This window comes from Mobula hypostoma, chromosome 1 (genome assembly GCF_963921235.1).
Source record: "Mobula hypostoma chromosome 1, sMobHyp1.1, whole genome shotgun sequence".
NCBI classification, from domain to species: domain Eukaryota; kingdom Metazoa; phylum Chordata; class Chondrichthyes; order Myliobatiformes; family Myliobatidae; genus Mobula; species Mobula hypostoma.
Window position 1 is genome coordinate 164,260,218 of NC_086097.1, and position 13,822 is coordinate 164,274,039.

The window sequence follows — 13,822 nt, forward strand, 5'->3', positions numbered from 1 at the left end:
ACATGGCTTTAAGGTAAAGGGTGGGAAGTTCAAGGGGGATATTAGAGGAAGGTTTTTTACTCAGAGAGTGGTTGGTGCGTGGAATGCACTGCCTGAGTCAGTGGTGGAGGCAGATACATTAGTGAAGTTTAAGAGACTACTAGACAGGTATATGGAGGAATCTAAGGTGGGGGCTTATATGGGAGGCAGGGTTTGAGGGTCGGCACAACATTGTGGGCTGAAGGGCCTGTACTGTGCTGTACTATTCTATAATCTGCAGTGGAAGTGCTGAGTTTAATGACTGGTGAAGTTACTAAACTAATAGACAAGGGCCTGTGATGTGAGTTTGAATAGCTGGGGATTTTAAATTCAGGGAATTAACCACATTGGATTTTTAAAAGTCATTTTATCACTTAATGAACCTACTGTATTTTTTCAAAACCCTGCAAGAAATCATTTATAAGGAACATAAATAACTCCAGTGCCAACTGTATGATGTTCTCTTAATACCCTCCTCAGTTCATGAACATTTATGGATGTAAAATACATCCCAGCGTTCCAGGTCAGATTGCCATCCCATGAGTGAACAAACATATGTAGTGTCTGATTAGGGGTTCGCATTCAGCACTAGTATTCAGAGCCAAATCCAAGCACTTTCTCATTCCTGCTCTTCCACTGTCAGTCGAGGCCCATACTGACTGTATACTTTCTTCTCCATCCCTATTATAAATGTGTCCAAACCAGGGTATTAAGGGTATCACAGAGGGAGCTGGGAACTGCTGACGTGCAAAGTATTGCAAGGCTGCAGAGTGTACTCTTTGTAGGATGATAAAACCCGTGAAGATGCCTGTGCCCGTTATGTACTGGGAGTCAACTTGTTGGACCAAAGGAAAGTTTGTTCAGTAACAGAGAGACAATGCATATGTTTTTTCTCTTTCTTTAGCTGCAGCGAATCCTTTTGGAAATTCTCCATTCTCCCATTATAGCAAGAATCATACTAAGCCACTTGAAATTTTTAAAAATGCTTTCAGCATAACCCCATGATGCTAGCCAGTTTTAACACAATATCCCCGTGACACTGGCCAGTTTTAACACAATATCCCCGTGACACTGGCCAGCTTCAACAATAAAGTATGACTACTACTACTACTACTACTACTACTCTGGCCAGCTTCAACAGAATATCCACGTGACACTGGCCAGTTTTAGAAAGCATCCTGTCTGGTTGCAGCACAGTTTGGTACAGCAACTGCTCTGCCCAAGTCCACAAGAATTTACTGAGAGTTGGAAACATAGCCCAGTCCATCACGAAAACCAGCTTCCTCTCCATTGTTTCTGTCTGCACTTCCCATTGGCCTGAGGAAGTAGCCAACATAATCATAGACCTTTCTCATTCTGCACATTCTCTATTCTCCTCCATCCCACTGGGCAGAAGATTCAAAACCTTGAGAACACATACAGTACTGCCAGGCTCAAGGACAGCTTCTACGGCTCTTGAAAAGAACTCTTAATATGCTTAAGATAAACTCCTGATCTCTCCATCTACCTTGCCATGTTCTTTGCACTTTATTTGTCTACCTGCACTGCACTAACTATGTTCTGCATTGTTTTCTTCCCCAATTTGCACCATGCTTCTGTACGGAATGACATGCAAACGAAAGCTTTTTACTGCATCGCAGTACATGTGACAATAATAAATCATTACCACCTACCACCTACCTGCAGGTTGAGCGAATTGTAGTGACAGTAGCCTTTACCTGTCCCTTCTGATGTTTGAATGTCGTGAGCGACGATGGTGGGGGAGAATTCCCAGATCCACTCCCAAATCAAAATTTAATTAGAAGCTGATGGTGTGGGTTTGAGATTTAGAGATTTCATGGAATGACAAAGGTTGTGGAAGGTAGCCAGACCAAAATCACTTGGATCTGAACTGTCTGCAATCATGTCTGATACATGGGAGATTCAGTGCTCCTTAACTCCATCTCACTTTGCACCAAAAGTGGGCATTACTGACTTTAATGTTTCTTAAGGTCTGTGATATTTATTTAATAACCAGCAATGGCTGTTTTCTTCTTCAGATGATCATTCTCGAGTCAGACTGCAACCATTGGAAGGTGACTCAAATTCTGATTACATTAACGCAAACTACGTGGAAGTAAGTAGCTAATGTCTGGTGTTTATCTTTGAGCTATTCTTTAGCTGCATAAGAGCTTGTGTAGGTGAATAGAGAACTCCTTTACATGTGTGATCCCAGATCAGGTGGGACAAAGATCAGAGGCAAATTAAAGCTCCTTTTACCCTGCTAACAATTTGACAATCTCTGAACAGCATGTCACACTCTACCCTGCATGACATTTGCTTTCTCCGCACCTGCCATTCTGTGATTTCACAAAGAGATACTGCTGGTTTAATGTTAATTAAAGACAGTCTTGTTCAGTGACACGATGGCTGTCAGAATCAGGTCATCAATTGGTTAGTTTCTGGCAGATGCCCTTTATCCTGAGCCATGTGTTGAATTATTGTGCCATAGGGGTTCCTTTAAGTAAGGTTGTGCCCCAAGAGGCAATGAATACCTGTGATTGCCTTGTATAAGAATGTAAAATTGTTGTTGTTCGTTCTGGTTCACAGCTTCTCATGGAATTGTAGCTCCTTTCTGAAAGAACTGAGATGTGGAAGTAGTGAATTATTCTGTAATGTTGACCAGAGGAGTTCTTTACCCACTATTGGAGCATAATATGTTGCATCCAAACTGCCTTCTAGGAGTGTCTGAAGCTGATGTTGGAAGATATGGATTGTTGTGTCTATTTCAATTGATGATGTTTCTTAAAGTAATTTAGTGAAGGTGCAGATAAACCTCTGGCAGCAAACAGTTTTAGCATGTGGCAGGCAAAGATTGTAATCTGATATGCATTTTCCACCTGTGCAGTACATCTGGTACTAAATTCTGAAGAGTCATATTTGGGCCAGTAACTGCATGTATGGAACATGGTTATCTCAAATTTTAAACATGTAAGTATCATCAGGTATGAAGTGCTTTTTAAAGTGTATTATTTATATTAATAATTAATAGGTCACATGGAAAGTGTTAAGGCTATATATTTTAATGATGGTTTCCCAATGACAAAACAACAGGAAGAGAGATTTGTCTTTGGTTGCTCATATCAAAGACATACAAGGTATCTTGTATCCACCAGGTGGATTTGCTTCCAATACGTCCAGTTGATTAGAAGCAATGGAAAGTAGCATTCAGAGGCAGAGACTGCTTCTGGCTGATATTCTCACACGCCTTTAATGCCAATGAAAATTTTCTTCCCCTAGCCATAGGTTTAATGTAATAGAAACTAGTAGCTTTGGCTTTATTTGAAAAAGAAAGAATAACCAATAATCACAATGCAGTAAGAAAGATAAACAAGTAGGATCGATAAAGGGGATGCAGTGCATGTTGTATATTTGGACTTTCAGAAGGCCTTTATCAAGGTGCCACACATGAGGTGGCTTACCAGGTTAAGAGCCTATGGTATTACAGGAAAGTTACAAACATGGTTAGAGCATTGGCTGATTGGAAGAAGGCAGCAAGTGAGAATAAAAGGACGCTTTTCTGGTTGGCTGCTAGTGACTAGTGGTGTTCCGCAGGGGTCAATTTAGGGACTACTTTTTTTGCTGTATATAAATGATTTAGATGATGGAAAGGATGGCTTTGTTGCCAAGTTTGCAGATGATACAAAGACTGGTGGAAAGACAGGTAGTGTTGAGAAAACGGGAAGGATGCAGAAGGACTTCAACAGATTAGGAGAATGGTCAAGAAAGTGGCAAATGAAATATAATGTCGGAAAATGCATGGTCATGCAGTTTGGTAGTAGAAATAAATGTGCAGGCTACTTTCTAAACGTGGAGAAAATCCAAAACTCTGAGATGCAAAGGGACTTGGGCGTCCATATGCGGAACGTTAAATTACAGGTTGAGTCGGTTGTGAGGAAGGCAAATCCAATGTTAGCATTCATTTCAAGCGGTCTAGAATACAAGAGCAGGGATGTAATGCTGAGGCTTTATAAGGCACTGGTGAGCCCTCACCTTCAGTATTGTGTACAATTTTGGGCTCCTTTTCTTAGAAGACTTGTGCTGGTATTGGAGAGGGTCCAGAGGAGGTTCACAAGGAAGATTCCAGGAATGAAAGGGTTATCATATGAGGAACGTTTGATGGCTCTGGGTCTGTACTTGCTGGAATTTATCTCATTGAAACCTTTTAAATGTTGAAAGACCTAGACAGAGTAGATGTGCAAAGGATATTTCCCATGGTGGGAGAGTCTAGGACAAGAGGGCACAGACTCAGGATAGAGGGATGTCCATTCAAAGCAGAGATGCAGAGAAATCTCTTTAGCCAGAGGGTGGTAAATTTGCAGAATTTGTTGCCACGTGTATCTGTGGAGGCCAGGTCATTGGGTGTATTTAAGTCTGAGATTGATAGGTGCTTGATTGAACATAGTATCAAAGGCTATGGGGAACAGGCCAGGAAATGGGGCTGAGGAAGAGAGAAAAAAGGGATCAGCCATGATTGAATGGTGGAGCAGACTGGATGGGCCAGATGGCTTAGTCTTATGGAAACTTGTTTGGTTTCTGTTTCTAAATTGAATTGAAAAAGCAATAATAGCAAAAAAACTCAGTTACAGGTGGAAGAATTGACGGCTGAGTTGGTCAGTTCTGATACATACTAAACTGGTTATTGAAATTGCTGAATTCACTGTTGTGTCACAATGTGTGCAGATGCTATCTCTCAGCCTTGCCTTGAGCTTCTTGGAACAAGTAGGAGGTTGACAGCAGAATGGTTAGAGTGGCATTGGGATAAAGAGCTAGAGCGACAGTCGTGACGTTCTGTTAATCACCAAATGCTATAGACGAGGCTGGAATAAGATCAAATGGGCCTTCTTGAAAAGTGCACATCTTTGAAAATAAAAAAAATATGTACATATATTTAGATGTGTACGGATTTGTATATATAAAAAGAGAAATTGATGAAAAATCCAAAAGAAATTAACTGGCATCCAAACATATCTGGTTTCCTATCGAATGATGGAAAATTAGTCTCCTTGCAGTAGTTAATCGTTCTAATTTTCAGCGCTCTTAGAATGTCACAGTATTAGAAAAAAATAAAAGCTCTCCTGAGAGGAGTTCCTACATTAGCTTACTAATATATTTTTGCTCTTTTAGGGCTATCACAGACCGAACCACTATATTGCCACACAAGGTAAGCAAGTATATAAACCTCCAAAAGTGATACATTCACTAATATTAGTAAGGAAAATCAAGGTATATATGAGATAATGTTCATATTTTATTATAGCCTTGGCTATTCACCAGCATCTCCAGAAGGAAGTGTACATGTGTTATATTAACAATATAGAAACTTTTCAAGTCAGATGGAGTTCTTTATTACCTGGGATATTTGGGGTACTGTTTCAGGATGTTTTTTTTCAACAATGCTAATAGATTCTGTAAATGTACATTAAGCAAGAAATGTTATGGTCCTTTACCTCACTCCCTCTTCTCTGCTGTCATCTTCTTTCATTCCCCCCCACCCGCCCCAACTCCCTGAGAGAGAAAGAGATAAAGTCAGTCCTGGACCGTCTAGTTGGATGACTGGCAAAGCGGAAACTATTAACTGCTGGGATTCATGGGGACCAGGTGTGTTGGTAAACAAAGTGCAGGAAGTAATGAAATATAGGATGCAATTAGAACGCATTTGGTATGTTTGCCTTATATCGCAAGGGGATTTAAGTACAAGAGCTAGGAATTCTTGGTTCATTTGTATAAAGCTTCAGTGAGGACACATCTGGAGAACTTGCTGCATCATTGGTCTCTGTACTGCAGGTAAGACTTATCTGCTTCTGTGAATGTTTGTTAGTTTGATTCCAAATAATAATCATCGTATGGGGAGAGAATGAGTAAGATGGGATAATACTCAATCAATAACTACACAAGTCAATGAAGAACACACTGAATACACATGAAGAAGGGTCAACAAGAAGAAGTGCTATGAGGCCATTTCCTGTTTAAAACCAATGGGTTTAGTCATAGAATAAGACATCAACCGGTTTGGAGTGATTGAGAAATTGTTTTAGTCAGAGAGTTGGAATTTTCAAACCTAATATCTGTAAGTGTTCATCTATTGAGCATTTTCAAGCCTGAAAATGTTATATTTTTGCAAAGGGAAACCGGTGATATGAGCAATTATCTGAAAGGTGAAGGTAGAGTGGAAGAAGCCTATTGAGCAACTTGAATGAGTGTTGCAGGTTCAGACTGGCAAGAGGGTCACTGAGTGGCCTGGAAGCTGATTCATGTCAATCTTGTCAGAAGCATTAGTGAAAGCACAGAAACAGTTTAGAGTGGAGAAAGGCATGGAGTCAGGTGCACAGGCATAGGAAGAAAGATCTGTATAAACATTTGCATACGCCAAGAATTGACAAAGGTTGAAATTCTCGATACTTGTAAGGAGAGAAAAAAATTGTTTTTCTTCTGTCCACCACCTTGTCACCTTGTCATAGAACTTCCCACCTGTTTCGTTTCACCTCCACCGCTTGCACAACCTAAAAGGTGTTTAACATTTCTGGTTTCTGAAATCTTTACTTGGGTCATTCTCATTGTGACTAAACTGCTAATTATAAAACATAGAACTGTACAGCACAGGAGGACACTCTTCAGGTCACAATGTTGTGCTGAACTAATTTAACTGAATGCACCTAATTACATCTGCCAGTACATGGTCTGTATCCCTCTATTATCTACACATTCATGTGTCTATCTGAGAGCTTCTTAAATGCTTCTATCCTGTTGCCACTTCCAAGCACCCAACACTCCCTGTATAAAATACTTGTCCTGCACATTTCCTTTGAATCTCCCCCTCCCCCACCACCTTAAATGCATGCCCTCTTGTCAGAAACACTTCCTTTCTGGGAAAAAGATACCGGCTGTCTACCAATGCTTCTCATAATTATATAAACTTCTCTCAGGTCTCCCTTCAGCCTCTGCTGCTCCGGAGATTATTTCCAACATTATCACTTTTTTACATCACTGTTCACTGACGTTAATCTGTCATTGATCACGACTGACCAATGATGTACAAAATTATCCAACTCAGTTCTTCCACAGGAGCATATGGTTGGGAAGCAGCTCCCTGCCCTTTGTCAGTGACTTGGCTTCCTGCAAAATAAGTTGCAAAATAAACTCCAGCAAAGTCAAAGTCAAAGTCAAACTTATCATCAAAGAACATATAGGTCACTATGTACAACCCTTTTCTTGCAGGCAGTTACAGGAAAATAAAGAAATAGAATAACATTTATGAAAAACTACACCTAAGTAAAGACTGACAAATAATCAATGTGAAAAAGACAAATTGTGCAAATAACCAAAAAATAATACTGAGAAACTGAGTAGTAAAATTCTTGTAAGTGAGTCTATAGGTTGTGGAACTTGTTCAGAGTTGAGATTAGTAAAGTTACCATGCTGGTTCAGGAGCCTGATGGTTGTAAGGTAATAACTTTTCCTGAATTGTTCCTGTGGGATCTAACTCTCATGTACCTCCTGCCTGATGATAGTTGTGAAAAGGGAGCATGTCCTCGATGGTGGGGGTGGTTAATGGAGAGTGCTGCTTTCTTGTGGCAGTGCTCCATGTAAATGTGCTTATTGGTGGGTAAGGCTTTGCCTGTGATTGCCTGAGCTGTATCCACCACTTTCTGTAGATTTTTCCATTCCTGGGCATTCATGTTTCATAGCAGACTGTGATGCAACCAGTTTTAGAATACCTCCCACTGTGCATCTATCGAGGTTTGCTGAAGTTTTAGGTGACATGATGAATCTACGTAAACTTCTAAGAAAGTAGAGGTGTTGTCGTCCCTTCATTATGATGGCACTTACGTGCTGGCTGCAGGACAGATCCTCTAATATGATAACACCAAGGAATTTAAAGTTACTGACCCCTCCACCTCAGATCCCCTCATGAAGACTGGCTCATGGACCTCCAGCTTCTTCCCCCTGTAGTCAATAATCAGATCTTTGGTTTGTTGACACAGAATGAAACGTCAAGCCATACCATCAAATAGTCCAAAATATTTCTGTAAAACAATTGATAATATTTTTGAATGTTTCTGCCATGCAAGTACACTTAGAAGCATTCAAAAACTATTATAAGATATTCAAACTCCAATAAACTCTCTTTTAAATAATTAAAAATGGTAAAATTTTAAAAACAAAGTTCCTAAATATTTTAAAACACATAAATATTTCAAAATGCTCAAACAATTATGGATGAAGTTAATGGACTTGTAGCTATCCTCTCTTTCCAGTGCGAGGGACAGTGAATCTGCGTAATTCCTGCTCTTTCGCTGGGCTGCAGGAGGTGTACAGCATTGGAGTTTATTTGGGAAAACAGCAATGGATCGCTGACCACTGTGTGTACTTCCACACAGATATGGAAATTCATGGTTTTCTACAGAAATCCTAACATTTATCTGCAAAATTCAGGCATTAACTCTTAGTCCCAATGGTCACTAGTAATTAATTGAATTGTCCCACAGTATCACTATTTCGTAAATCTCTATATAGTCATGGGGTCCCACTGCAATAAGTTTAAGTTCATTCTCACCATTACTCTGTAATACATCATAGTTAAGCTGTGGCGTTAGACTAATAATTCTGAGTTAAACCACAACGTCACTCTCTCTGTACGATATCCGAATCAAAGCAAAGCATCAGTGCACTAAATCTGTCAAACATTAATTTCTCACTTTATTAATCTGTGTTCAGCTATAGTATCATTCTTCAATAAATCCAAGTCCAGTCAGTGTTACTCTGAATAACTCTGACAGAGTGACGCTGACATGGTGAATTCATTTGAAGCCTTGTCACAGTATCAATAATAAATTAGATGCAGAAACTCCACAGCTTTTGTCACATGCAGGCTCAGGGTGTGGGGTTGATGAGAAAGAGTAAGTGGTAAGTTTCAAACAGGAATACAAGGCTCAGTAATGCACAGCAGGTAGATCAGCAACTGGACTATGGGAGCCAGACCAATACTTAGGGTACTCTGTGACCTGCTGTGCTTTCCCTGTGAACTTCACGAGTTCACTGAAACCATAGCACATAATTTCCCCAGAGTTCCACGCAAGTGTTTCACAATTTTTTATTGAGTTCCTGCTAACACAAAGTCCTGATGCACAAATGTAAATGAATATAGCTGAAATTGGCAAATGTAATCAGTGGTAATAGACTTGCAATCTGGTTTTAATAAACTAGGGAGTTACATAATTACCTGTTCATTAGTGTGTTGCCATTTCTGCGATATGCTAGAATTTATTAAAATCCCCTGGGCCGACTTTCTGTCTAGTACCTGTTTGCAAGACAATAGCAAGATGAAGTCAATCTCCAATCTGTGATCAAGGTGTTATTTCTGTTAGAAACAAAATAACGTATCACAATATTTCCATCCCATTTATCTCTGCCACACAATAATGATACCGTAACACTTATATTATGTATATATGTATGTGTTTTGGGAATACAGATTTCTCAAGTTTACAGCTGTTATCAGGTTGCAAACTGACCACTGTCAGCAGCATGCTCACCTCAGGATTCAGAGAAATGTTTCCAGCCTGACATTTCAGTGTGCTGCAGTGTTGGTGGGGCCACTTATTACATGAGTATTTCTCCAAGGGCCTGCATTGCTTGAAATATATTGTTGAAATGACTTTTCTATCATCCAAGTCACCTTGCTCTTTCAACTAGTGATCTCATAAGCAAATTTATCTCAAGCTATTTGCTGATATCAAAACAGATTTTAGTTTGTAATGAGACCCTGAAGCCATTGCAAGGTGCCAAATGGTCATAAGCAAAGGTGAGCACATAGACAAATTCATGTATTCAGCAGCAGTATGCACCTATGTAATGTGGTTAAAGCATCCCCAGGGATGTCACAGATGTTTCATCAAATAAAATTTGGCAAGACGCCACATAAAGTAATATTAGACCTGCCAACCAAAGGCCCAGTCAAGGGTATGATTTTAAACAGCGACAAAGGTGAAGAAGAGGTAACAAGGATTAGGGAGGGAATTTCAAGGCTTGGGTGAAAGCACAGCCACCAGTGTTGAAATGATGGAAATTAAGAATGCCTCCGAGCCCAGAGTTAGTGTAGGGAGTAAGTGGCAAAAAACTGTAGACCCTGATTTGCTCTTTGGTCATTGAGAAAGAGAATATGTTAGTGTATGTGGTACATTTGAGAAGGTTTACCTTCTGGAATCTTTATCCAGAGGAGAGCATTACACCAGACACACAGACAAGACATTCTGCAGATGCTGGAAATCTTGAGTAACATACCACAACATACTGGAGGAATTCAGGAGGTCAGGCAGCATCTATGGAGGGAAATAAACAGTTAATGTTTTGGGCCAAGATTCTTCTCGGCCCGAAAAGTCAACTATTCATTTCCTTCCATGAATGCTGCCTGACCACACCACACCAGGCAGATGGCCAGACAAAGCACTACATACAGAACCTGAAAGTGAGTACAATAGATATTAGTACTTTTTAAGAGATCTGGTAAGGTAAAGTGAACCGAAGGTACCATTTAAGAACATAGACATAGGACATAGAATAGTACAGCACAGTACAGGCCCTTCGGCCCACAATGTTGTGCCGATCCTTAAACCCCGCCTTCCATATAACCCCCCACCCTAAATTCCTCCATATACCTGTCTAGTAGTTTCTTAAATTTCACTAGTGTATCTGCCTCCACCACTGACTCAGGCAGTGCATTCCACACAGCAACCCTCTCTGAGTAAAAAAAAAACCTTCCTCTAATATCCCCCTTGAACTTCCCACCCTTTACCTTAAAGCCATGTCCTCTTGTATTGAGCAGTGGTGCCCTGGAGAAGAGGCGCTGGCTGTCCACTCCATCTATTCCTCTTAAAATCTTGTATACCTCTATCATGTCTCCTCTCATCCTTCTTCTCTCCAAACAGTAAAGCCCTAGCTCCCTTAATCTCTGATCATAATGCATACTTTCTAAACCAGGCAGCATTCTGGTAAATCTCCTCTGTACCCTTTCCAATGCTTCCACATCCTTCCTATAGTGAAGCAACCAGAAATGGACACAGTACTCCAAGTGTGGCCTAACCAGAGTTTTATAGAGCTGAATCATTACCTCGCGACTCTTAAACTCTATCCCTCAACTTACGAGAGCTAACACCCCATAAACTTTCTTAGCTACCCTATCTACCTGTGAGGCAACTTTCAGGGATCTGTGGGCGTGTACCACCAGATCCCTCTGCCTCTCCACACTGCCAAGTATCCTACCATCTCCTTTGTACTCTGCCTTGGAGTTTGTCCTTCCAAAGTGTACCACCTCACACTTCTCCGGGTTGAACTCCATCTGCCACTTCTCAGCCCACTTCTGCATCCTATCAATGTCTCTCTGCAATCTTCGACAATCCTCTACACTATCCACAACACCACCAACCTTTGTGTCGTCTGCAAACTTGCCAACTCACCCTTCTACCCCCACATCCAGGTCGTTAATAAAAATCCCGAAAATTAGAGGTCCCAGAACTGATCCTTGTGGGACACCACTAGTCGCAACCCTGCAATCCGAATGTACTCCCTCCACCATGACTCTCTGCTTTCTGCAGGCGAGCCAATTATGAATCAACCTGGCCAAACTTCCCTGGATCCCATGCCTTCTAACTTTCTGAATAAGCCTACCGTGTGGAACCTTGTCAAATGCCTTCCTAAAATCCATATAGATCACATCCACTGCACTACCCTCATCTATATGCCTGGTCACCTCCTCAAAGAACTCTATCAGGCTTGTTAGACACGATCTGCCCTTCACAAAGCCATGCTGACTTTCCCTGATCAGACCATGATTCTCTAAATGCTCATAGATCCTATCTCTAAGAATCTTTTCCAACAGCTTTCCCACCAGAGATGTAAGGCTCACTGGTCTATAATTACCTGGACTATCCCTACTTCCTTTTCTGAACACGGGGACAGCATTTGCCTCCCTTCAGCTCTCCGGTACCATTCCCGTGGACAACGAGGACATAAGGATCCTAGTCAGAGGCTCAGCAATCTCTTCCCTCGCCTCGTGGAGTAGCCTGGGGAATATTCCATTAGGCTCCGGGGACTTATCTGTCCAAATGTATTTTAACAAATCCAACACCTCCTCTCCCTTAATATCAACATGCTCCAGAACATCAACCTCACTCATATTGTCCTCACCTTCATCGAGTTCCCTCTCATTGGTGAATACTGAAGAGAAGTATTTATTGAGGACCTCGCTCACTTCCACAGCCTCCAGGTACACCTTCCCACTTTTATCTCTAATCGGTCCTACCTTCACTCTTGTCATCCTTTTGTTCTTCACATAATTGAAGAATGCCTTGGAGTTTTCCTTTACCCTACTCGCCAAGACCTTCTCTTGCCCCCTTCTTGCTTTCCTCAGCCCCTTCTTAAGCTCCCTTCTTGCTTCCCTATATTCCCCAATAGACCCATCTGATCCTTGCACCTAAACGTCATGTATGCTGCCTTCTTCCACCTAACTAGATTTTCCACCTCACTTGTCACCCATGGTTCCTTCACCCTACCGTTCTTTATCTTCCTCACTGGGACAAATTTATCCGTAATGTCCTGCAAGAGATCCCTAAACATCGACCACATGTCCATAGTACATTTCCCTGCAAAAACATCATCCCAATTCACACCTGCAAGTTCTAGCCTTATAGCCTCATAATTTGCCCTTCCCCAATTAAAAATTTTCCTATCCTCTCTGATTCTATTCTTTTCCCTGATAATGTTAAAGACCAGGGAGCAGTGGTTACTATCCCCCAGATGCTCACCCACTGAGAGATCTGTGACCTGACCCAGTTCGTTACCTAATACTAGATCTAGTATGGCATTCCCCCAGTCGGCCTGTCAGCATACTGTGACAGGAATCCATCCTGGACACACTTAACAAACTCTGCCCCATCTAAACCATTGGAACTAATCAAGTGCCAATCAATATTAGGGAAGTTAAAGTCACCCATGATAACAACCCTGTTATTTTTGCACCTTTCCAAAATCTGCCTCCCAAACTGCTCCTTGGTATTTCTGATGCTACCAGGGGGCCTATAGAATACTCCCAATAGAGTAACTGCTCCCTTCCTGTTCCTGACTTCCACCTATACTGTCTCAAAAGAGGATCCTGCTACATTACCCACCCTTTCTGTAGCTGTAATAGTGTCCATGACCAGTAATGCCACCCCTCCTCCCCTTTCCCCCCCTCCTCCCCTTTCCCCCCCTCTCTATCCCTTTTAAAGCACTGAAATCCAGGAATATTGAGAATCCATTCCTGCGCTGGTGCCAGCCAAGTCTCTGTAATGGCCACTACATCATAATTCCATGTATGTATCCAAGCTCTCAGTTCATCACCTTTGTTCCTGATGCTTCTTGCATTGAGGTACACACACTTTAGCCCTTCTACCTTACTACCTTTACACCCTTTATTCTGTTTCTCTTTCCTCAAAGCCTCTTTATATGTTAGATCTGACTTTACTCCATGCACTGTACTTGCAGTTCTCGCATGACCTTTATCCTCCTCCACCTTACTATCTGCTCTAACACTCTGGTTCCCCTCCTCCTGCAAATCTAGTTTAAACTCCCTGTAGCAGCACTAGCAAACCTACTTGCAAGGATGTTAGTACCCCTCCAGTTCAGGTGCAACCTGTCCTGTCAGAACAGGTCCCACTTTTCCTGGAACAAAGCCCAATTGTCCAGAATCATGAAGCAAGCCCTCCCTCCTTGGCCACGTATTTAGCTG

General features: G+C 41.4%; 1 protein-coding gene across 9 annotated transcripts in view; it reads left to right on the forward strand.

Moving 5' to 3' along the window:
• Positions 1 to 13,822, forward strand: part of LOC134351958 (receptor-type tyrosine-protein phosphatase mu-like) — a 1,067,206-nt gene that overhangs the window by 958,464 nt on the left and 94,920 nt on the right. For all 9 annotated transcript variants that reach the window (XM_063058925.1, XM_063058929.1, XM_063058945.1 and 6 more), the window contains 2 exons: positions 2,058 to 2,134; positions 5,185 to 5,221. In XM_063058925.1, coding sequence (XP_062914995.1) covers positions 2,058 to 2,134; positions 5,185 to 5,221 — 114 coding nt within the window. The remainder of the gene's footprint in view (positions 1 to 2,057; positions 2,135 to 5,184; positions 5,222 to 13,822) is intronic.